Here is a 23,462-nt window from a genome sequence, read left to right as displayed (position 1 = left end):
TTCTCCTGCCTCAGCCTCCTCAGAAGCTGGGATTACAGGCATGCGCCACCATGCCCAGCTAATTTTGTAGTTTCAGTAGAGATGAGGTTTCTCCATGTTGGTTAGTCTGGTCCCGAACTCCGGACCTCAGTTGATCCACCTGCCTCGGCCTCCCAAAGTGCTGGGATTACGGCCGACTCTGGTGAATTTCTGGGATGTAAGTTGTTATGGTACGTGTGTAGGAGTGGGGAGTATCATTGTATACCCATGGGTTTGCTAGCTCTTGTATAGAGTGTCAGAGGAAAGGACCTATGTCAGAGCCCTTTGCTTTTATGTAAAAGCCAAGGGAGTTCAGGTAAATGGAGTCAAGGGAGGCAATAAAGGGAAACAGATTTCAAGGAAAAAAATCAGGAAAATGAGGCATTAGGTATGTGATGAAGGAAAGAATTTTCAGGAAGAAAAAGTAACAGTTTTAAATGCTTCCAAGATAATTGAGTAAGAAAAGCATGAAATAGGTTTCCCTTGCTTTTGACAACATGGCCATCCATTGATCACCTTTCTAAAGTACTCAGCAGATTTATGGTGGCAAGAGGCACACTTAAGAGGTAATAAATGAATGATGAAGAAGAGGGGAATATAGAAATATTCTCTCAAGTATCCTTGATGTGAAAGAGAATGAAGGACAGACGAGGTTGTGGAGTTGCAAAGGTTTTCAAAGATAACAGACACTTGAGCTGGTTTAGATGCTTAGGAGGAAGGGCAGGGAAGTTGAAGGCCAAGTAGTGGTGGGGATGATGTCTCTCTAGAAGTAAAAACATATGAGTCCTTAAGAATAGTCAAAAACCTTATATTATCAGATACATACTTTTACCTCACCAAATCAGAAAGAGGGAAGAATGAATAGCAGCACACAGCAGAAAGTATTGGGAGAAATTTCTTATTTGATGATCTTGATTTCTTCATTAAGATGTAAATCTGGGTTACCTGCTGAGGAAAGAAGCAAACATTTAGATTATGAGCCTCTCAGGGGAATAGGAGGGGATCACTGAGCCGTAATTGGAATAAAGTGGCAATTCCATATGGAGTAAAATAAACAATCAAACGTGTGGACTGACACTCTTGGAGCAATACAGGGAAAGTAGAATGGAAGGAGAAGATGGCAAGAAAATTGAAGAAAAGGCCAGAAAGTAAATGAATTGATGGATTATTAGTTTCAGGTTCATTAGGCAAGACGTAAAGTCTGATGGAGGGAAACCACCATTGGTTCAGGGACTGGTGGCCTTGAAAATTTCGTGGAGAATGTGAGAAAGCCCAGGGGCATGAACGGAGTTGTGGGGAGGAGGTGCGAGTGTGTAGATGTGTGTCTAGGATGGGCTGTGCAGACAGGGAGGATTAGAGAGATAAAATATGTAAAACCATAAGTGTGTGTATATGTATGCAGGTATATAAATATACTTATGTATTCATTAAATATTTAATTTAACATGAAATATATGATATGTTATATAATATATAATTATATTAAATTTATACAAATAGTATATGTACATATACAAGTATAAATATTATGTATATATAATAATGTACACATATGTGTATATAATATTTACACCAGAAAGGCAAGAAATAAGAAAATGTATTCAATCATAAAAATGGGATGGAGGAATGATACAAAGATTGGGGTAGAAAATAATTGGGTTCTCCACTCAATTATTTTTATTCTTGGTTGGAAAAATGGATGAGATACATTTGTCAAATTGACTCCAAGAGCTATTCTGTCTCTCACCCTCTTGAAAGTTCTACATTCAGAGTATCTTTTATCTCATGGAAGATATATATATTCAGCCAATACTATCCATGTTTTCACACTGAAACCAAAAATGAATAAATGATTTCAGTAAAGCAAGATGTATATAATTTATGATTTGTATTTCCCCAATTTTTATTTATCTGTAGTGTTTTTTAAACCCGTCACAGTCTGGATTTACTTTACATTATTATTGTTAATAATAATAATAATAATAATTATTATTATTATTATTTTTTTTTTGAGATGGAGTCTCACTCTGTTGCCCAGGCTGGAGTGCAGTGGTGTGATCTCAGCTCACTGCAACCTCCGCCTCCTAGGTTCAAGTGATTCTCAAGCCTCAGCCTCCTGAGTAGCTGGGACTACAGGCATGTGCTACTGCATCTGACTAATTTTTTTGTATTTTTAGTAGAGATGGGGTTTCACCATGTTGGCCAGGCTGGTCTTGAACTCCCGACCTCACGTGATCTGCCTGCCTTGGCCTCCCAAAGTGCTGGGATTACAGGCGTGAGCCACCATGCTCGGCCTGCATGATTATTTTTAAATGACCAGATTCATTCCACATTTCCAGATTATGCTTTAGTACTAGAAATTTAGAAAGAATAAAACCCCACAGGAATAAAAATCTAGCAATCAACTGCATGAATATATGTTAGTAAAAGTTGGATCAACAGGTGATAAAATTCCACAAATTCAGTGAACTCTGAGAATAAATATGGAAGGTCCGCAGTTAATTACCCTGCAAAGAAAACGAACCTTGAACTTTCTGACTGTTAATAGACTTTGCTTCCCAATTAAAAACTAGCAGTTTGAAAGGTTTACCTCATCAATTATTCCCTATCCAGTTTTCAGACGCAGTTAGCCCTTGGATTGACTTGCATATTTATCCTTGTTGAGGATGTTACACATTTCTATCTCCTTTTAAATAAGGGAACTATGCCAACAATTCATCAGTATTTGCAAATTAATTATGATTAAACTTTCATAATAGGGATTATGGTTAATTGTTGATTCATCTCCCAGTCCTCCTTTTCGTGACTAATTCTCTTATCAATTTGACCTGAGGTGGCAGATATCAAAATTTCCAATTAGACAACTTCTCTCACAATTACCTAAGAGCCATGAATTTGATTTAGAAATAGGGTTGTACATGTGTGTTTTTCTATCACGTATTAAACCCACAATCCGTAAAAAAGATTTAGGCGGATGATTGGGAAATGTTTTCTGTGATATTTATTTTTCTTCAGAGGCAGTGCCAACAATATTTCATTTATGGTTTGCATTCCCAACATGCTAATTTCAGCACCCCTTTATGTCACCAGGGTCATTTGTTTGGTATTTAGTTATGCTTCTGGTATTTGCTGTCATCATAGAGACCTGACATCTTCCCTAGCTTCAAAAGAACAATTTAACTAACGCTAACATTTAAATATATTCAGAAATTCTGCTTTTCATTAATAAGACAGGAAGCCTCATCTCTGTGGACTGCTAACATGATGATTTGGTGGAAAGTAAAGTCCAGCCAGCTGTTGAGTTGAATTTTAAAATTTACCAATAACAATGGAATATTTTTGCCCTGTCCTGTACAGCCATATTAAGATTTGCAATATGAATATCCATATCTGGAATAGGACTATCATACCATAAATAGCTCAAAACATAGCCTGTATGTTTTCAGTAAATATTATGGCAGTTTATTATATATCAATTATAAACTAATATATAATACAAATCTTCACAAATCTGAAAATGCCAAATTTAGTGAATATTCAGCTTTTTTATTTTTAAGTGGAGTCTCACTCTGTCACCCAGGCTGGAGTGCAATGACGTGATCTCAGCTCACTACAATCTCTACCTCCCGGGTTCAAGTGATTTTCCTGTTTCAGCCTCCCAAGTAGCTGGGAATACAGGCGCCTGCCACCACGCCCATGCTAATTTTTTTTTTTCTTACAGGTGGGATTTCACTGTGTTGACCAGGCTGGTCTTGAACTCCTGACCTCAGGTGATCTGCCCACTTCAGCCTCCCAAAGTGCTGGCATTACAGGCATGAGGCACTGCACCTGGCCAATATTCAGCTTTTAATACAATTTTTCTTTTAAAGATGATTTTACTTTCTATCAGATTCCTATTGCATTGAGGACTCAGTTTTGCTTTATTTTTGTTGTTTTTTCAAATGTTTTACCAAGTGCAACTTGTCTCTAATTAAGATTTAGAACAGTGTACATTTTGAACAGATATATCATTTATTTTATGTATATGCATAATAATGGTTAGAATGTTCATAGTTATACTGTTCATCAGTAACTCTGTGAATAAAGGGTTCACATCCAAGATGTTTTCACTGGTCCATGGCAAAGTAAGAAAATGAGAACAACTTTCCACATTTTTCATAAAAATAGAAAGGATGCAATTTAAATAATTGTCCTCCATTTTGATCTTATGGTTTTTAAAAACTATTGATGGTTTTTAAATGCCCTTTGTTTCATGAAATAATAATAATGTTTCTTTAAATGATAGAAGTATATTGGAGGTTATTATTACTTGGAAAAACTAAAAGCTAGAACTGCTATATCAGTTTCACAAATCTGTCACACAATATTTTTAACTTCACATTTTTTTTTTTCTGAAAATTATGAGTCTGGAAACCACTGCTGTGAGCAGAATTTTGTTATTCCTAGATCAGAGATGACACACAGTGTTGAAGTGATTTTTCTGTGGTCAATTATGTACTAAGTGGTGGAGCCAGGAGGAATATCTAGCTACCCGTGTGCTGGCACCTCATGGTCCCCCTCTCTTTCATCACCATTATTATTAGAATACATGGCCAGATTGCAATATTAGGTAGGAAAATTGAGAGTCCATGTTTGTTCCCCATAGCGATGTGATTTGTTCATTATGTGAGGTATTCCTTCCAATTTAAATAGGATTGTGTTCTAATCTAAAAGGTCATTCATAAGCCACTCATTTGAAACATCTTCCCAGATAATTAGTTTTATGAAATTCTCAAGACTGACACCCCAAAGCATCCTTAATCTGTAATAAACACAGGAGTACAGGGAAGCTCACCTCCACTTTGTTTACATTTCTATGGGCAAATGTGCCGACTTTCCAGTGAGATGTGTGGAACTTAAGTGCCCTTACTGTAGCCTTGAGAATAGAAACAGGATCACCAACAACCTCCATTCCTGCTATCTTCACCCACACGTGAGCAAGGCCTGTTAAGAGGGAGAAAGAAAAAGACCTTATATTACTTGGAAAATGAGAAGCAAAGATTTTAGACAAGAACCAATGACTGGGAACCAAAATGCAATGAGTGCTTGGCAACCCAGGAGTAGTGGCTGCTGTTGTGAGACATGGGAGCTAAAACGGGAGGAGATGAAAAACTGAGCTTTGAGGGTTTTAAGAAGGAAGGGAGCTGCAGCAAAGATCACAGGTCTGTGGTTGCCACGCCTCCTATTTTCTTTTTCTAATATCCCTTTTGATTTTCACAATTGGTCCTGTTCTCTTATGTCTGGAGTGAAAGTAAGGGAAGATCTGTGGTTTTTTGGTAGGATGGAGTTTCATGTGCCATTGTCTCCTTCCTTGCCATTATTGTGAAGATTCCTCCACTAGAGTTAGTGATGATGGCAACAGACAAATGCCAGATGGGAGGTTTGGGTTATCGTTCATATTATTAAATAGCGGTAGAAAATTGGCAAGTTAAAGACTGGCTGCAAAAAGCTTCTGTAAGGGCCAAGGGAGAACTTCCCTTTTGCCCTCTGAAGGTTCGCTGAAAAATCAACTGAAAAAAGTTAGCTTGGTAGGTGAAAGGCATACGAAGTGTGTTTTAAAATGCATAGCATGGAATAATCACAGGAGGATGATTACCCAATAACCCCATGGGGGCATAGATGTAGATACACCCTTCTTCACAAGGGAGGGGAGATGGGGAAAATATGGCAATTTGGCAAATAGTAAATGATTTTTAGGGGAATTCAAGAACATACAACGGCCTGGGACAAAGTTTGTTGGGCCCACAGAGCAGACAGTGGTTTGTAACAAAACTTTGTTCAGGTGTGTTGACAAACTTCAGTCCCTCTTCATGTGAAATGAGTTAAATTAATGAAAATTTAGCAAAAGAGCCAGAGGAAACTTTTCTTTTTGGTGGGATCAGACTGTAAGTAGATAAGGGAGTACCAGAGTAAAACTTATTTCAGCATTTGCTGGTCTCCAAGGGCCTTTAACTTAAAATAATCAGCATACCAGGATGCTATATTTTCGAGTATTGGTTTCTGAGCCTCAATATCTCATAAAATGAATTTAACAGTGTTTTATATTAAAACCAGATACATATTGGACTCCTCAAGTCTTGATAATAATGAATATGTCAGAAGGGCAAGTGTTCAAATATCTTTCAACCACAAGTCAGGATTTTATGTTTCTGTTAACAAAGGTGATGGCATACTAGAGCTGTCTCAAGAGTTAGTTGTTGCTTTTTTGAATGATTGACAGGTCAATTAGATTTTAATATCATATCTTTACACTTAATTTCTGTAGTTACCTTTAAAGTTGCACATTTTGGTTGACGGCCAGAGTGCTGACCAGCTCATTCCCCTGCAGCCTAAGCATTTAAACATTTTCTGCTACCTTGTATGGTTGCTATGAGACAGCTGTCATTGAAGAAATTCTGTTGAAAATCTGAATTACTCTCTTTTTGTATTATTTTAATGTTTGATATTCACGTGATGATTGTTTTAACAGTTTTTTTTTTTTTTACTTTAAAGAAAAAGCTACAAATTAGTTATATGATCTTTTCTTCCTCCTTTCACATGATGCTGCTAACTCAATAGAGAGACACCCGATTACAAATGCTATTGATGGAAAGAACACTTGGTGGCAGAGTCCCAGTATTAAGAATGGAATCGAATACCATTATGTGACAATTACACTGGATTTACAGCAGGTATAGTTCCTCTTTTCTTGTCATTTCCACTTTTGAAACTGCATTTTACATTTGCTGTTTGTTCAGTTAGTAGTTTGTGAGTGAAAGGATACTCTTTCTTATCACTCTCCATTGTTTTCTTGATAAGATGAACAAAGGGTCCTATTCATATGGCATATTGTTATTTAAATGTATTTGGCATTTAATTCTAAAGCACAACTCAAATGGAAGCATGTGAAGAGCTTAGAAATGAATTAGGAGCTGACTCTGTTTTAGCTAGCTGGACTTAATGATGAAAATATGGATCAATAAAATTTTACATAACAAAAATATAATAGTATCATTTTTAACTTTTAAAATAATACAATGCTCCCACTGTGCTGATGGTGTGTGCACTTGAAGGTTCTTGGATAACAAGGCTCTTGAGCAAATTGCCTCTCATTACTGAGAGTTGAGAAAGCTGTGACAGTTGATTTCAAATTAAACTTGGGTGACTAAATGAGGTAACAAGCCTTGTAGTTACACAAAATTGATGCCGGAAGTTGTTCAAGTTTGTCTTGCATAGGCCTGGGTGCCTTCTATGCTTAATTTCTTTCTTCCTTCTCTTCACAATATTCAGGTCAGGCTGAAGTTATTAATCAGGAATCACCAGCACCTCAAATTATTTAGGCTTGCAATGAGGATGGAGAGTGGACAAATGCTACATTCCATCCTATTTGTATGCCTAAATAATGTGCAGGGGTGATGGTCAGGATGGTTAATGACAGACACCATACACTGTAAAGGTCATGGTTTTTATAAGTTGTCAGTGTGTGGGGAAGCCACAGCCAGTGGGCTGGATCAGCACAAGACATTTTCCTAATGAAGTCCATTTGCCACCAGCATGAGTACAGTCCCCCTCCTCCAGTGTCTAGGTTCATTTTGGTGAGGGCTGCATATATTCAAGAGCCACAAAAAGCTGGCTGGAGCAAACAAGCTGGCGGGTTACATGGTAGACCTGCCTTCCAACCATATGGGACTCTTCGGGATATGAGGAACTGGTGGCAGCAGGGGCTCAGTGTTGCAGCTTAAATCACCAACTGGCATGGACTTATTTCTACCCTCACTAGTATACAGCAGCTGAATGTCAGTCCTGAGTTAATAATATTTCTCAGGAAGTCTCAGAACACTATCAGAGAATGGCAAGGCAAGCGACCACACTGATCAATCATGCTTTAGGAAAATTAATCCTGTGCATGAATCCCCTGGGGATCTTAGGCCTAAAATGGACTGCATACCACTCCTGATAAAGACAACTTGGTCCTTTATTGGTCACAGGAGTTCTCCCCCTTCATGTGATCATTGAAAGTCTAGTCTCCCAATCAAGAGTGAGTCTGCTGTGCATTGACTCAGGTCATCTCCTGGGACAGGCAATCAATAAATAGTGATGCTTTATTGTTCTGGTTTACTTTCCATTTATTCTTTTAGATTGCACATAGAACAATGGAGTCAATTTTTAATATAATTTGCACAAATCACTTATACTACTCTTTGAGCTCAACAGCAATATTATTTACCTGTTATCAAACATGGCAGCATTTTTCGCCTCCTAATTTACAATTGGATGGTGCAACCACAAGTTTTTGCTAAATCATTTCTAACTTGCCTATTTTTATCAATTCAGCAAGTCAAAGAGTTTACCTGAAAGCCTATTTTTCAGTGATGTCATTGATATTTTCCTAAATTTGCTTTGCATACTCACTCATCCATTCCCACACAGTGGCTTAAAAATTATGTGGATTTGTCTTTCTGTTTTCTCTTCTTCCCATTTAGTTTAATGGAGGTAAGATGAGTGAATATGGCAAGACATATTTTATGCTTCATTCATCATAACAAAGTGCCAGAAATCTGTATATAACCCAGGTCTACTGGACTCCAAAGTCTGAAATTCACCAAGTGGAATTGGTACAGAGGATACGTGTTCAAATTCTCCCATATTCCAGGATGGTGTCCATCCATATCCTTATTTATTCCAGCTTTCTATTTCCTGAAAATCAACCTACTGTGTGTGTAAAAGAAGGGGAATTCAAGTAATCTATAAAATGTAATAAACCCTTATTTCTACTTGACTCAAGATTTTAATTTAGTCAGTTATTTAATGATGTGAAAAGTTAAACAGTTTTTGTAATCAAGTTTCGTGATGGAGCTTCTCAGACAAGAAAGAGCTTCAGACTTCTCATTTGGCCTCAGGCTTTGGAATAACAAGCTGTGAGACATGTTTATAATACTTATTCAGCTACGGATGGTATATTGTACTCATTGGCAACAGAGAAAATGTGGACATTCTTATTATGTAACTCCACACAATAATCCTGAATAAGCCAGCTAATATTAATATTCCTATTGCATAGTTGAAGAACACTGTGCTTTAGAAAAGTTCAGTGACTTGGCCTTCTTTCTAAGGCTTATTATGGGCAGGGCTGGGACAACATGAATAGTCTGGATCCAGACCCAAAGTACACTAGTCTTTTCTAAGGGGAATCTGAAGACATAATCCTAGGGAGCTCAGGATAATTTTTTATATATATTTTCAAGTGCTCCAAATATAGTTCAGGTTCAAGAAATATTGCACTATCTTCTCCTGGCTTCTGTGGGATAATATAGCCAACAACCTGTTTTGTTATAAAGCAGGGGACTAGAACTCTCATTTTCTAGTATACTCTAGTGTGCCTCCAAAATGGCAAAGCTTCTGTCTTTTCTACCTACAGCATGAAGGATTAATAGGTTATTCAAAATAAGATGAACTATTATCCAACTGGGAGTAAAGGGCAGTAAAGTTGTAATGAATAGGTAAATGTCACTAAATGTTTGTTTGTCATTGATTCAGCAAGAGGCTTGACCATTTATTAGCTTTTCTTCTTATTTTGAGGTGTATAAATTTCAACAAGTGCCAGTATTGTTGTTGATGAATGCTTGGCTCCTCTATGACACATTTTTATAAATTAGTATCTGAAACATAACAGAAACTATTGCATTTATTTGATTAAATCATCATAGATTACAGTGGGCTTTTTTTTTTTTTTTTTAACATTTTAACATTCAAGATAAGCACTAGAAAAAATAGCAATGTGGGCCGGGCACAGTGGCTCAAGCCTGTAATCCCAGCACTTTGGGAGGCCAAGACGGGTGGATCACGAGGTCAGGAGTTCGAGACCATCCTGGCTAACACGGCGAAACCCCGTCTCTACTAAAAAATACAAAAAACGAGCCGGGTGAGCTTGGCTCCTCTATGACACATTTTTATAAATTAGTATCTGAAACATAACAGAAACTATTGCATTTATTTGATTAAATCATCATAGATTACAGTGGGCTTTTTTTTTTTTTTTTTAACATTTTAACATTCAAGATAAGCACTAGAAAAAATAGCAATGTGTTTGGAAGAAAGTAGTTACTTATTTTATAAGTAGATTGTTCTTAGACACATATTACTAAGGGATTATTAACTTTTCTCAATTCTATTTACTCATAGCATATTTTGAGCAAGTGATTTAATCATGCTGTGCCTCAACTTCTAGATTAGCGGAATAAATATTACAATATCTTGGCAAGAAAATTAAAATCATGATAATAGCAATATAGCAACTAAATTCCATCTCACAATTACAGCTATTAAAAGGACCTAGAGTCAGCATGAACTTAAAGAAAAGCTTAACTGTTCCAGTGATGTGTATATAAAAATGCAATATAATCACGAACAAAAAATACAACAATTTAAAAGAGACAGTAATAGGGACTCAAATATTAATAAGATGTCCAAAACATTCTATTTTAGTATTTTTCCTACCAGATTTCACCAGAATGTGTCATTATGTCTGATTTTATTTATTTCTTTTAAAATCTGGCCATTATCTCCATCATGCCCTTTGATTTGTTTCAGAAGAAAGCTGATTGGCAGGTGGGGTAAAACAGACGGGCAGCTTTTCAGTAGGCTTTTCCAACATATATTGTGGTCATACTCACTCCTGGCTAATCCAGGAATGCCATTAATTAGTTAAGCTCATGTCTTAACTAGGAGTCTTCTTCTCTTCAATAAACAATTCACTTCTCTTCCTGGTGTATCCCTCAAAACTAAGAATGCATTTATCAAACAAGATTATCTTACAAATACAGAGATCACATGCCACATATTCTTAACCTAAATATTTTATTCACTGACATTGCAGAGAAAAATTTGGTGAGATAGGTTAACAGTTTTAACTAGAAGTTATGTTTTAGGAGGAGGATAAACTAGTATTTCTATGAAAATATTACTATACTTTTAGAATCCATGTGAATAGTATAAAATGATTTTTTTCTAAAGCCTAGAATCATTGATGTAAAGGTTAAACATTTCTGCAATAATAAAACATAAAATTCATGGTGATACTTTATATATTCAAGTTTTAACAATCATTTAAACATATTAAAGGTGATCCAATTTTCAGTCTTGAAGGAAGGTCATTATTCTTTCATATCAAATTCTTTCTTCATGCTCTTCTTACTGATTCCTGATTACTGATTAAAGGATGTGTTGTACAAGGAGGGAATTTTGGAAAATTCACAATTACATGGAAATTAAGCAACATACTCCCAAACAATAAATGGATTAAGACAAAATTAAAAGAGAAATTTAAAAATAACTTGAGACAAATGAGAATGGACACACTAACACTGATGAGAAGAAGCAAAAGCAGTTCTAAGAAGAAAGTCTATAGTAATAAATACCTACATCAAAAAGAAGAAAGATCTAAAATTAACAACCTAAGATTACACTTCAAGAAACAAAAAAAAAAAAAAAAAAAAAAGAAGAAAAAAAAAGGAACAAACTAGGCCTAGAAGTAGCAGAAAGAAGGAAATAATAAAGGTCTGGTTAGAAATAAATGAAATAGAGACTAGGGAAACAATGGAAGAAATTAGCAAAACTGTCACTTGGGTTTTGGAAGAGATAAGCAAAATTGACAAAACTTTAGCTAAACTTACTAAGAAAAAAAGAGAGAAACTCAAATAAGATCAGAATTGAAAGAGGAGACATTACTACTGATACTTCAGAAATACGAAGGATCATAAGTGACTACTCTCAACAATTATATGCCAACAAACTGGATAACCTAGAAAAAAATGGACAAATTCCTAGACACATAACCTACCAACACTGAATCATGAAGAAATAGATAATATGAGCAGACCAAGAGTAACGAGATTGAATTGGTAATAAGAAATACCCCATCAAAGAAAAGTCCAGAACCTGATGGTTTTACTGCTGAATTCCACCAAACATTTAAGGAACTAATACCAATCCTTCTCAAAATCCTCCAAATAACTGAAGATGAGGGAATACTTCCAAACTTATTTTATGAGGCCAACCATTAGATACCAAAGCCAAAGACACTACAAGAAAAGGACATTACAGATCAATACTTTTTATGTACATAGATGCAAAACTCCTCAACAAAATACTAACAAACCAAATTGAACAGCACATTAAAAGGATCATTCACTGTGATCAAGTGGGATTAATCCCAGGGATGCCATGGTTTACCCTTTGCAAATCTATAAATGTGATATCTTACATTAGTAGAATGAAGGACGAAAATCATATGATCATCTCAATAGATGCAGAAAAAGCATTTGACAAAATTCAACATTCTTTAATGATAAAAGCTGTCAACAAATTAGAAGGAATGTACATCAACATAATAAAGACTGTATATGACAAATCCACAGCTAACATCATACTCAATTGTGGAAAGCTGAACGATTTTTCTCTAAGATCAGGAATAAGACAGGGATATCCACTTGCACCACTTCTATTTGACATAATACTGGAAGACCTAGTCAGAGAAATCAGGCAAGAAAAGAAATAAAATTGGCATCAAAATTGAAAAAGAAAAAAGGTAAAGTGTCTCTTTTTGCAGATGACATAATGTTATATATAGAAAACCCTGACTCCACTAAAATAGCTGTTAGAACTAATAAATTCTGTAAATTAGCAGGATACAAAATCAACATAAAAAATTAGCAACATTTCTAAATACTCACAAGGAACTATCTTTAAAAAAATCAATGAAATAATCCCATTCACGGTAGCTAAAAGAGAAATAAAAAACTTGGCAATAAATTTAACCGAAAGGATTTCCATGATTTGGCTCTGTGTCCCCACCCATATCTCATCTTGAATTGTACTCCAATAATTCCCACATGTTGTGGGAGGAACCTGGTGGGAGATGGTTGAATCATGGGGGTGTTTTCCCCCATGCTGTTCTTGTGGTAGTGAATAAGTCTCAAGAGATCTGGTAGTTTTATCAGGGGTTTCCACTTTTGTGTCTTCCTCATTCTCTCTTTGCTTGCTGCTATCCATGTAAGACAGGACTCTCCGTGCCTTCCACCATGATTGTGAGGCTTCCCCAGCCACGTGGAACTATAAGTCAAATTAAACCTCTTTCTTTTGTAAATTGCCCAGTCTCAGATATGTCTTTATCAGCAGTGTAAAAACAGACTAATACAGGGATGAAAGACCAGTACACTGAAAACTGTAAAACAATGATGAAAGAAATTGAAGACACAAAGAAATGGGAAAACATCCTGTGTTCATAGATTGGAATAACTAATATTATTAAAATGTCCATACTACTCAAAGTGATCCATAGATTCAGTGCAATTCTTGTCAAAATTCCAATGACATTTTTCACAAAAATAAAAATAAATCCTAAATATTTTATGGAACCCCAAAAGGTGCTGAATAGCCACAGCAATCTTGAGCAAAAAGAACAAAGCTGGAAGCTTCACATTATCTGACTTTAAAATAAATACAAAGCTGTAGTAATCAAAACAGTATGCTGCTAACATAAAAACAGATACATAGACCAGCAGAACAGAATAAGAGCTCCAAAATAAGTCTAAGCATTTAGGGTCAATTGATTTTTGACAAAGCTGCCAAGAACACACAATGGGATTGAACTATCCAATGAAAGGTGTTGGGAGCGGTAGATGTCCACATGCAGAAGAATGAATGTAGACCCTTATCTCACACCATATAAAAAATCCATTCAAATTCTAAATGAATTGAAGACTGAACCTGTAAAACTACTGAAAGAAAACACAGGGGAAAAGTTCCATGACATTGGTCTGGGCAATGAGTTTTTTAAAGATATAAACCAAGAAGCACAGGAAACACAATAAAAAATAGACAAATGAGATTACATTAAACTGAAACACTTCTGGATAACCAGGGAAACAATCAACATGGCTGCTCTTCAAATCACTATATTTATTTTGTTGGTGCTATTTGGGTCACTACTAAATTGGTGAATACAAAAGTAACACAGAAGAGATTATAATATACATGTTCAAAATGTAGATTATACCTTACCTGGATATACTTTGTTTAAGTACAACAGAATATAATTAAAATCACAGTTCTTGGCCCGGCGTGGTGGCTCATGCCTGTAATCCCAGCACTTTGGAGGCCGAGGCGGGCGAATCATGAGGTCAGGAGATCGAGACCATCCTGGCTAACACTGTGAGACCCCGTCTCTGCTAAAAATACAAAAAAATTAGCTGGGCGTGGTGGCGGGCGTCTGTAGTTCCAGCTACTCAGGAGGCTGAGGCAGGAGAATGGCGGGAACCCAGAAAGCGGAGCTTGCAGTGAGCCCAGATCATCACACCACTGTGCTCCAGCCTGGGCAACAGTGTGAGATCCTGTCTCAAAAAAAAAAAAAAAAAAAATCACAGTTTTTTACCTGCTTTACTTGTATACATGTATTTAAGATCATTGTTCAGTATCATAAGTAGAATCTGTGGTTAATTAGAAAATATATTTTCCCTCTAAATGAATTTGTGCTGACTTTTAAAATCATTAATAAATGTGACAGCCAGCTTTGGTGTCTATATTGAAGAAACTGTTCATCCTAATTGGTTTCCACTTGTCTACCCTTTGGTCTGCTTTCAACATAGCAGTCACAGCAATCTCATTAGTACAGATCACACAACGCTTTCCACTAAAAGTGGAAATCTTATTAGTACAGATCACACAACGCTTTCCATTAAAAGTCTCTACTGGTTTTCCATCACATTCAGTGAAAAAAGCACAATGCCCCACAAGGCCTTAAGGACCTTTTCCTCACCTCTCTTCATCTCTAGCCTCATCTGATCTCTCCTCCTCAGTTGCCCAGCTGGTCATCCCGCTGTGTCTTGAACACTCACACCTGCCTCAGGGTCTTTGCACTTGATATTTCTTATGTCTAGAATTATTTTCTGCAATTTCAATGTAGCCTATTTCCTCACCTCCTTTTGGTTTTTATTCAAGTGTTACCTTCTCAACAAGGACCCCCTTGACAACTCTATTTAAAATTGCAGTCCCCAGCCTGTCCACTTCCTAAACCGCTTTTCCTGCTTTATTTTTCTCCATAAAATATATCACCATTTAACTTACTATGTACATTCTACTATTTATGTTGAATATCTTTCTAAATGCAATTTTTATGTGCATGGAGATATTTGTTGTTGTAATCATTGTTTTCTAAGCACTTAGAATAGTGCCCAACATATAGGAAGCATTCAATGCATTTGTGTTAAGTTAATAAATGATTGAATGAATAACCAGTACAAGCCACCGATCCATAATTTAAGAATCTTATTGAATCTGAGAATTAAAGGATTAAGTGATTTCATTGTGCTTCTTATGATAAACCACACTGCATTTTTTTCTAATTTATGAAATTTCCTTTAAGGTTGAATGGCATTGTTTTAGTCTGTTTGGGCTATTAAAACAAAGTCAGCAGCAATTTATTTCTCATAGTTCTGGAGGCTTGACATCCAAGATTAAAGCATTGGCAGATTCAATGTCTGGTGAGGCTCTGCTTCCTGGTTCATAGATGGCCTTCTTCTTGCTATAGCCTCACACGGCAGAAGGAGCAAATAAACTTTCTGGGGTTTCATTTATAAGGGTACTAATTCCATTCTTGGGGGCTCTGTCCTTGTGACCTAATTACCTCCCAAATCCCTATCACCCGATACCATCACATTAGGGATTAGGATTTCAACATATGAATTTTAGGGGAACAGAAACAGTCTATAGAGAGCATGAAGTAAATTTTCCTCCAGTTCCTATGCATGTTCTTACTCTGCTTTTAAGCATATTCTAAATTTCAGTCATATCTGTCACAATGTGACTTTACCACACTTACAGCTTTATTTGGGAAAAGAGATGTTAATTATTCTAACTCTTCTTTTGTAACAGAGAAGTCTGGGACTGTCATTTTTGTTTTTTGCTTGACATTTTATTTTTTCCTCATAGAAAAAAAGTTAGTATAAAAGAAAGGGAAAAAAGTTCATACAATGATGCTGTTTAAACAAGAGTGTAAATGTAGGATATGTATTTTGATCTAAAATGTTGATAAACCAAATTCTAGCAATGTCATGAAAATGTAAACATTTTGGAGACCCAGATCCTATTTCCAACAGAGTCAAGATGACTGCCCTAGAAAATGCTTCTTGAAGTCATGGAATAAATTAGACAATTGTTTATTTAACAACAGGAACAATAATACATAGAGAGGAGATCTGTTAAAAAATTTGTGAGGAAAGAGCTGTTAAAATGTTGAAACCACATGAATTCTGTTATGGAAAGTCTGAACAAGACTCTAAAATAGACTGAATGTGGGCAGTTTTCACAGCTGTCTGATGACTTCCACATACAAAACATCCACATTTCATCCTTTTGGTGGAATACTGTGTATTTTCCAATTTTATTCTTAGAGTTTAAATTTTTACTTACATATTATGCTTATGTATATCATATTTGTTATCTATATTATATATAACTTATATACGATATTATTTATAAATAAGGAATTAAAAACAATAAAATCAATTATATTATTTATTTATAAATAAGGAATTAAATAAGGAAGAGACCGTATTTATTATAGATTTTGAATCTGTGACCAAAAACCCTATGCACAGAGAAAATTCTTGAGTCAAATGGCTTCACTGGTGAATAGAAGTTAGAATACTGGTTATTGTTACAAGGAGAGGGAGGATAATGACTGGGAGAGGGTATGAGGAAAATTTCATTTCTTATTTTGTATTATATATATTATTACAATAATAATGTGTTAGTACATAGAACTAATATAATTGTAAATAAGTATATTATGTAATAAAATATAATATACAAATATATAATGTATTATATAATATGTAATTATATACAATATAATAAAATATGATAAATATTATATAATATATAATTATATACAATTATATTAATTATATATACTAATGTATTAGCTGTATGTATTTATATGTACCTATATATAAGATTTTTTTCTAGAAATTGACTGCATATTTGAATTGTGAGATAGCATGTATGTTTTGATTCATAGATAAGATATGTTTCCAATATTACCCGAATCTCTAAAATACAAATATGGCAAAAAAGGCTGGGGTGAAACTAAGGAGAAAGGAGGAGGTATAATTGTGCCCAGATTCCATTTCTTTAGCTATGACTTATGCATCAGTACATATATCTTAGGTAACTTGTCCCACTTTTATGCTCTTCAATTTGGTCATGTGTAAAATGGAACCAATAGGCCCACTTCCTTATTATGAAGGATATTATAAGGATAAAGTGATGTGATATAGGCAAAGAGCATAGCACATTGCTGCACTTTAGTTGATACTCAGAAAATATAACTTTTGGTCTTCCACATTGGAAATAATGGTGAATGGAGAATAAATGGGCTAGAGTTGTAATGGGAAAGATGGAAAATAACAAAACGAAAGCTCAGAAATGCTTTAATTACTGGATATTTAGATGATACCTACTAGGTTCACTTTGTATATCACCTAAGAACAGTATTTTACTCAATATATTTTTAGTACTTTATGGACATTAATATTTCTATGGAGAAAGCTTAAAAAGTGTCACTTGTGCATTGAAACTCTTTTGTAACACCTTCTTTACTCTTCTGTTGTGTTATTATATCCTCCAGATTACTTAAATTTTTAATCAAGAAGTAACTTTACTTATTACTAGTATGCTCTTTACTTAAAAGCTTTTCTGATTGACATTATTTTAGTTATATCAATCTTGTTTTGTTATTATTTACAGTTTTTAATTCTTTCCATTTTAATAACTTTCCATTTTAGATATGTTTCATTAATAGCATATAGTGAAGTTTTGATGTTTTGTCTAGTTTGGCAGTGTTGGTCTTTCAATGAAACATGCATTTTTGGCAGATCTGTGTGTATCTAAGTGAAATATGTACACAGAAAAGGTAACAAATAAAAGTCTGATAGAATTTTTACTAAATGAACTTCCCAAGTAACTACTACTGAGACAAAGATAACCAGCATCCCAGAAACTTCCCTCATGCCTTTTCCAATCACTATCTTGCCTCCTCCCCAATAGTAACCAGTATTCTAACTTCTATTCACCAGTGAAGCCATTTGATCTAGGAGTTTTCTCTGTGCATGGGTTTTAGTCACAGATACAATATCTATAATAAATGTGGGACTCACTAGAGTTTTCATTTCTTATATTTTCAGTTTAGTTGAGTTGGGTTTTTCAAGAAATTGATCCATTCCCCTAATTTTTCAAATATATCAACATGAGTTGTTAGTGATATTATCATCTTTTAATTTACAATGATCTGTAGTGATGCCCTTTTTTTCATTCCAGATATTGTTTGTGTAACCTTTGTGTTTCCTTTACAGCTTTAATAGGTCTTCATAATTTCATTAGTCTTTTCAAATAGCCAGCTTTTGGCTTGATTGATTGTCTCTATCATGAAATTGTTTTATTGTATTGAATTCTGCTCTTTTGTCTTGTTTTTACTTCCGGTTATTTTTTATTTTAGTTTACTACATTTTCTTAGCTTCTTGAAATGGATGCCTATATTATTAATATTTCAGTTCTTCTTCTAATATATTTATTAAAGCCTACAATTTGCCTCTGCACAGGGCTTTAGTTGCCTCCTACACGTTTGATGTATTTTTCATTATCATTTATTTTAAAATACATTCTAATTTTCATAGTAATTTTTTCTGTGGCCTCTGAGTTATATAGAAGTGAAGTGCTTAATTTCTGAACTATTGAGTGTTTTTCTAATCTTTTTGTTTTTGTTGTTATTCCTTTCTTCACTAATTCCACTATGGTCAGTATATTTTCAATTCTTTGTGACTAAACTTTTTGAGACTTGTTTTCATCCAACATGTGGCAGTGACTTGAAAACAATGTGAAACAGTTGCCCTGGCTCACTACTGTAATCCCAGCACTTTGGGAGGCCAAGGCAGGTGGATGGCTTGAGCCCAGAAGTTCAAGACCAGTGTGGGCAACATGGTAAAACCTCATCTCTACCAAAAAACAAAAACAAACTAACTAAAACAACAACAACAAAACAACCCCAAAACAAATTAGCCAGGTGTGTGCCTGTAGTCCCAGCTATTCTGGAGCGTGAGGTGGGAGAATCACTTGAACCCAGGAGGTAGAGTTTGTGGTGAGCTGAGATTATGCCACTGCACTCCAGCCTGGGTGACAGAGCTGGACGTCAGACCCTGATGTCAAAAAAAGCAAAGAAAAGAATGCAGATTCTATAGTTGTTGGTTGTACTGCTACCAATACATCAGTGAGTTATATTTATATATATTGAGACTTTTTAATTAGAGGCATACAAATTTGGGATTATTAAATTTAGTAATTTAAATTTTATATTAACCTTTTTGTATTAAATTTTGTATTAACCATTTTTTTAATACTACTGCCAGCAGTACCATCTTTAGAGTGTACTTTTGTGTGTGGATTCACTAGCTTCCTTTTTTTGTGTGTTTGCATGATATAGGTTTTCTCATATATTGGGTGTACGTATATTTAAGGTGTATCTTCTGTGAGCAACATAAATTTGAATTGTTTATTTAACTAATCTAATAATCTTTTTCTTTAAATTAGATACTTAATTCATTTACATTTAGTATTACTATACTGATATATGGGTTCAAATTACCATATTCTCATCTGTTTTCTGTTTGTCTTATCTTTTGTTAATTTTTCTTCCTCATAACTTTCTTACATTTGGAATACTAAAGGTTTTTCCCTATTTAATTATTCCATTTCTTCTTTCATTAGCTTTTCTTCTGTGAAGTCTTTTATTACTCATACTAATTACCATAAATACGGTAACCTGCATCCTTCATTTATCAGAACTTTGTAATATTTTACCTGAGTCCCACCTCCCCATCAGATTTAATTCTATAGTTCTCATATGTTTAATTCTATGTATATATTAAACTCCATAGGAAGTAATTGTTACCATCATAAACATGCAGTATTCATCTAGTTTTAAACATCTTTAACTTTTTTGTTTATTTTTTGTTAGTATAGTTTGTTTATTTATTTATTTTTGTTAGTATACTTCCATCAGGAAAGTATCCCATTTCTTTTCTGCCTTTTTAAAATGAAGGCCTGCTAGTGACAAATCTCTCTTTTTTTTGTTTTTTGTTTTTTTACTTTTCTTTACTTTTGAGACTTATTTTCCACTGAGTATAAAATAGAATTTCTTGCTTGGTTGGACTGTTTTGTTTTGTTTTGTTTCCAGCACTCTAAATATATCCTATCATTATTACCTGGTTTTCATTATTTCTATCATGAAGTAAGTGGAAAGTCTTATTGCTGGTCCTTGGAAACAAGATCATTTTTCCATTTACTCCATTGAAGGCTCTTCTTTTTTGTTTTGTTTTGCCTTTGGTGTTCGGGGGTTTATCACAATGTACTTAGGAATGATTTTATTTGTATAAATACTGCTTGGGATTCAAAAGCTTCTAGATTCTGTGGATCAATGTCTTTCACCAATTTGGGGAAATTCTTAGCTGATATTTTCTCGAATGTTGTTACTGTCCATTCTTTCTCTCCACTTTCCCTGAGACTTCAGTCACAGCTCTGCTAAACTGTTTGCTGTGCTCATTGTGTATTCTGTGGCTTCTTTTCATTTGTCTTCTCTTCTTTTGAGGTTTCTCAGTCTGTACATTTTCTGGGTGACCTGTTGTTTGGTATAAATAATCTTTTTTTTCTGCTAGATTCAATTTTCTATTACATACATTTACTGGATTCTTAATTTCAGTAATTTTATTTTTTATTTTTAGAATATCTATTTGATACTTTAAAAAAATTAGATTCCAAATACCTCTCCACTTAGTCATCTGGAACCTATTAGTAACAGTAATTTTAAATTATGTGTCTGATAACTCTAACATTGGAAACAACTGGGAGTATGTTTCTATTGTCTTTTCATGCATTCATGTTTTACTGTTTTATGACAAGCTTGGTAGTTTTTAATTAAATAATGTATGTGTCTGAAAATGAATAAAAATTCTGGAAGATGTTATTTTTCTCTTAAAATTATTTATTTTCATTCTGTCAAGAGTTAGTGTAGAGGCAAGTTGCTTTGATTCAGTCAGCAACTTAAATGTTTTGTAGCTTAGTTAGAGATTCGGATGGTTGTTTCTAGTTTACCCTTAGTTCTAGGGATAGACTTTCAGGACTCCAACAGAAACCCAGTTTTGTTTACCACACTCTTTCCTTCTTGGCGGACTCTGAACTCCAAAGTTTGTCTTCCCAACTCTGTGAGACTTCCCAAGGATCTTCTTAGTTTTTCACTTCTCATGAGTTCATTTTTGCATGATGTTTATCTTCTGGCTCCTTCACCACTTAGAAATTGGCAAATCTCTTGAAGGCAAAAGCTGTGAAGAATGTAGATATTATTACTCTATGAATTATGGTCCCTCACATCCTAGCTGACTTTATAGCCCTGAATTCTAATGTTTATCTTCTTATCCTGTGAGATTGCTGGACACGCTAAGATGTAGCTTTCTCTATGACCTCCTATTCAACTGTCAGCAAATCAGCAAAAGTACCCTGGGAGGAAAATGGCCAGCTTACCTTAATTTGCTTCCCTTTTGTTAAGTCTGGCTGCCTTGGTTGCTTGCTGATGCCTTCAAACAGCTGTTTTTAGTATTTTATCTAGCTTTTGTGGTTGTTGTCTTTGAGAGAAAATGGAAAGGGAAAAAATATTTATTTTATTTACAGTTTTAAAAACAAAAATTAGAGCATATTATCTGATAAAATTGTTATTGCTTTTTGTGAATTTAAGGAATGTTCTGAATTATTGCTTCAATATTAAAACAGTAATGATTGGAATATTTTGATGGATTATGAATATAGAATGTGTAAAATTGGGATCATGTGGAAAATCTGGGATGCATGAAATTGGCATATAAAGTAGGCCTAAACAAAGTAGGTGCTATTCTTAGTAAAAAACATCATGCCTCTTATGGTATATCTGCTCTGAATAATACATAAAGAAAATAATTTAACAGTAATGCATTTGAAAAAATATTTATTGAGCAACTACTGTTTTTTTTTAATTTTTATTTATTTATTTATTTATTTTTTATTATTATTATACTTTAAGTTCTAGGGTACATGTGCATAACGTGCAGGTTTGTTACGTATGTATATTTGTGCCATGTTGGTGTGCTGCACCCATCAACTCATCAGCACCCATCAACTCGTCATTTACATCAAGTGTAACTCCCAGTGCAATCCCTCCCTCCTTCCCCCTCCCCACGATAGGCCCTAGTGTGTAGTGTTCCCCTTCCCGAGTCCAAGTGATCTCACTGTTCAGTTCCCACCTATGAGTGAGAACATGCGGTGTTTGGTTTTCTCTTCTTGTGATAGTTTGCTAAGAATGATGGTTTCCAGCTTCATCCATGTCCCTACAAAGGATGCAAACTCATCCTTTTTTATGGCTGCATAGTATTCCATGGTGTATATGTGCCACATTTTCTTAATCCAGTCTGTCACTGATGGACATTTGGGTTGATTCCAAGTCTTTGCTATTGTGAATAGTGCCGCAATAAACATACGTGTGCATGTGTCTTTATAGCAGCATGATTTATAATCCTTTGGGTATATACCCAGTAATGGGATGGCTGGGTCATATGGTACATCTAGTTCTAGATCCTTGAGGAATCGCCATACTGTTTTCCATAATGGTTGAACTAGTTTACAATCCCACCAACAGTGTAAAAGTGTTCCTGTTTCTCCACATCCTCTCCAGCACCTGTTGTTTCCTGACTTTTTAATGATTGCCATTCTAACTGGTGTGAGATGGTATCTCATTGTGGTTTTGATTTGCATTTCTCTGATGGCGAGTTATGATGAGCATTTTTTCATGTGTCTGTTGGCTGTATGAATGTCTTCTTTTGAGAAATGTCTGTTCATATCCTTTGCCCACTTTTTGATGGGGTTGTTTGTTTTTTTCTTGTAAATTTGTTTGAGTTCTTTGTAGGTTCTGCAACTACTGTTTTTTAAGCACTGTTCTAAGCCTGAAGGTCTGCCCATGAAGGAGACAGGAGTCCTTGCATTCCAGGGTTTTCAAGTAAATTTAGAATAGTGCAAGTTCATGAAAAAAAAAAAAAAAAAAGCAGGATAAGATTATAGACAGTGATGAAAGAGCTAATTTACATGTATGTTCTATGTATGCATTTTTGAGGAAGTGCTATTTGAGCTGATACTTAAAAACCAGAAAATACCAGTCATAGAAAAATCTGGGTAATATTTATTACCAGCAGGAATAAATGTGGGGTGCTGAGGAATGGAAAGAAGACCACCGTGGCTGGAATGGAGTGATCAAGAGCAAAGGTGGCAGGAGATGCTGTCAGGGAAGTCTCCAGGTC

At 35.0% G+C, this 23,462-nt stretch overlaps 1 protein-coding gene across 1 annotated transcript in view; it reads left to right on the top strand.

The window, feature by feature from the left end:
• LAMA2 (laminin, alpha 2) overlaps nucleotides 1–23,462 on the top strand; it is a 613,484-nt gene that overhangs the window by 156,215 nt on the left and 433,807 nt on the right. The window contains exon 4 of the mRNA XM_011951660.1: nucleotides 6,616–6,728. Within this exon, the coding sequence (XP_011807050.1) occupies nucleotides 6,616–6,728 (113 nt within the window). The remainder of the gene's footprint in view (nucleotides 1–6,615; nucleotides 6,729–23,462) is intronic.

Source organism: Colobus angolensis, unplaced genomic scaffold, assembly GCF_000951035.1.
Source record: "Colobus angolensis palliatus isolate OR3802 unplaced genomic scaffold, Cang.pa_1.0 Scaffold322, whole genome shotgun sequence".
Taxonomy (NCBI): Eukaryota; Metazoa; Chordata; class Mammalia; order Primates; family Cercopithecidae; genus Colobus; species Colobus angolensis.
Note: the sequence above shows the minus strand (reverse complement) of the source record. Positions and strands in the feature narration are given on the sequence as shown.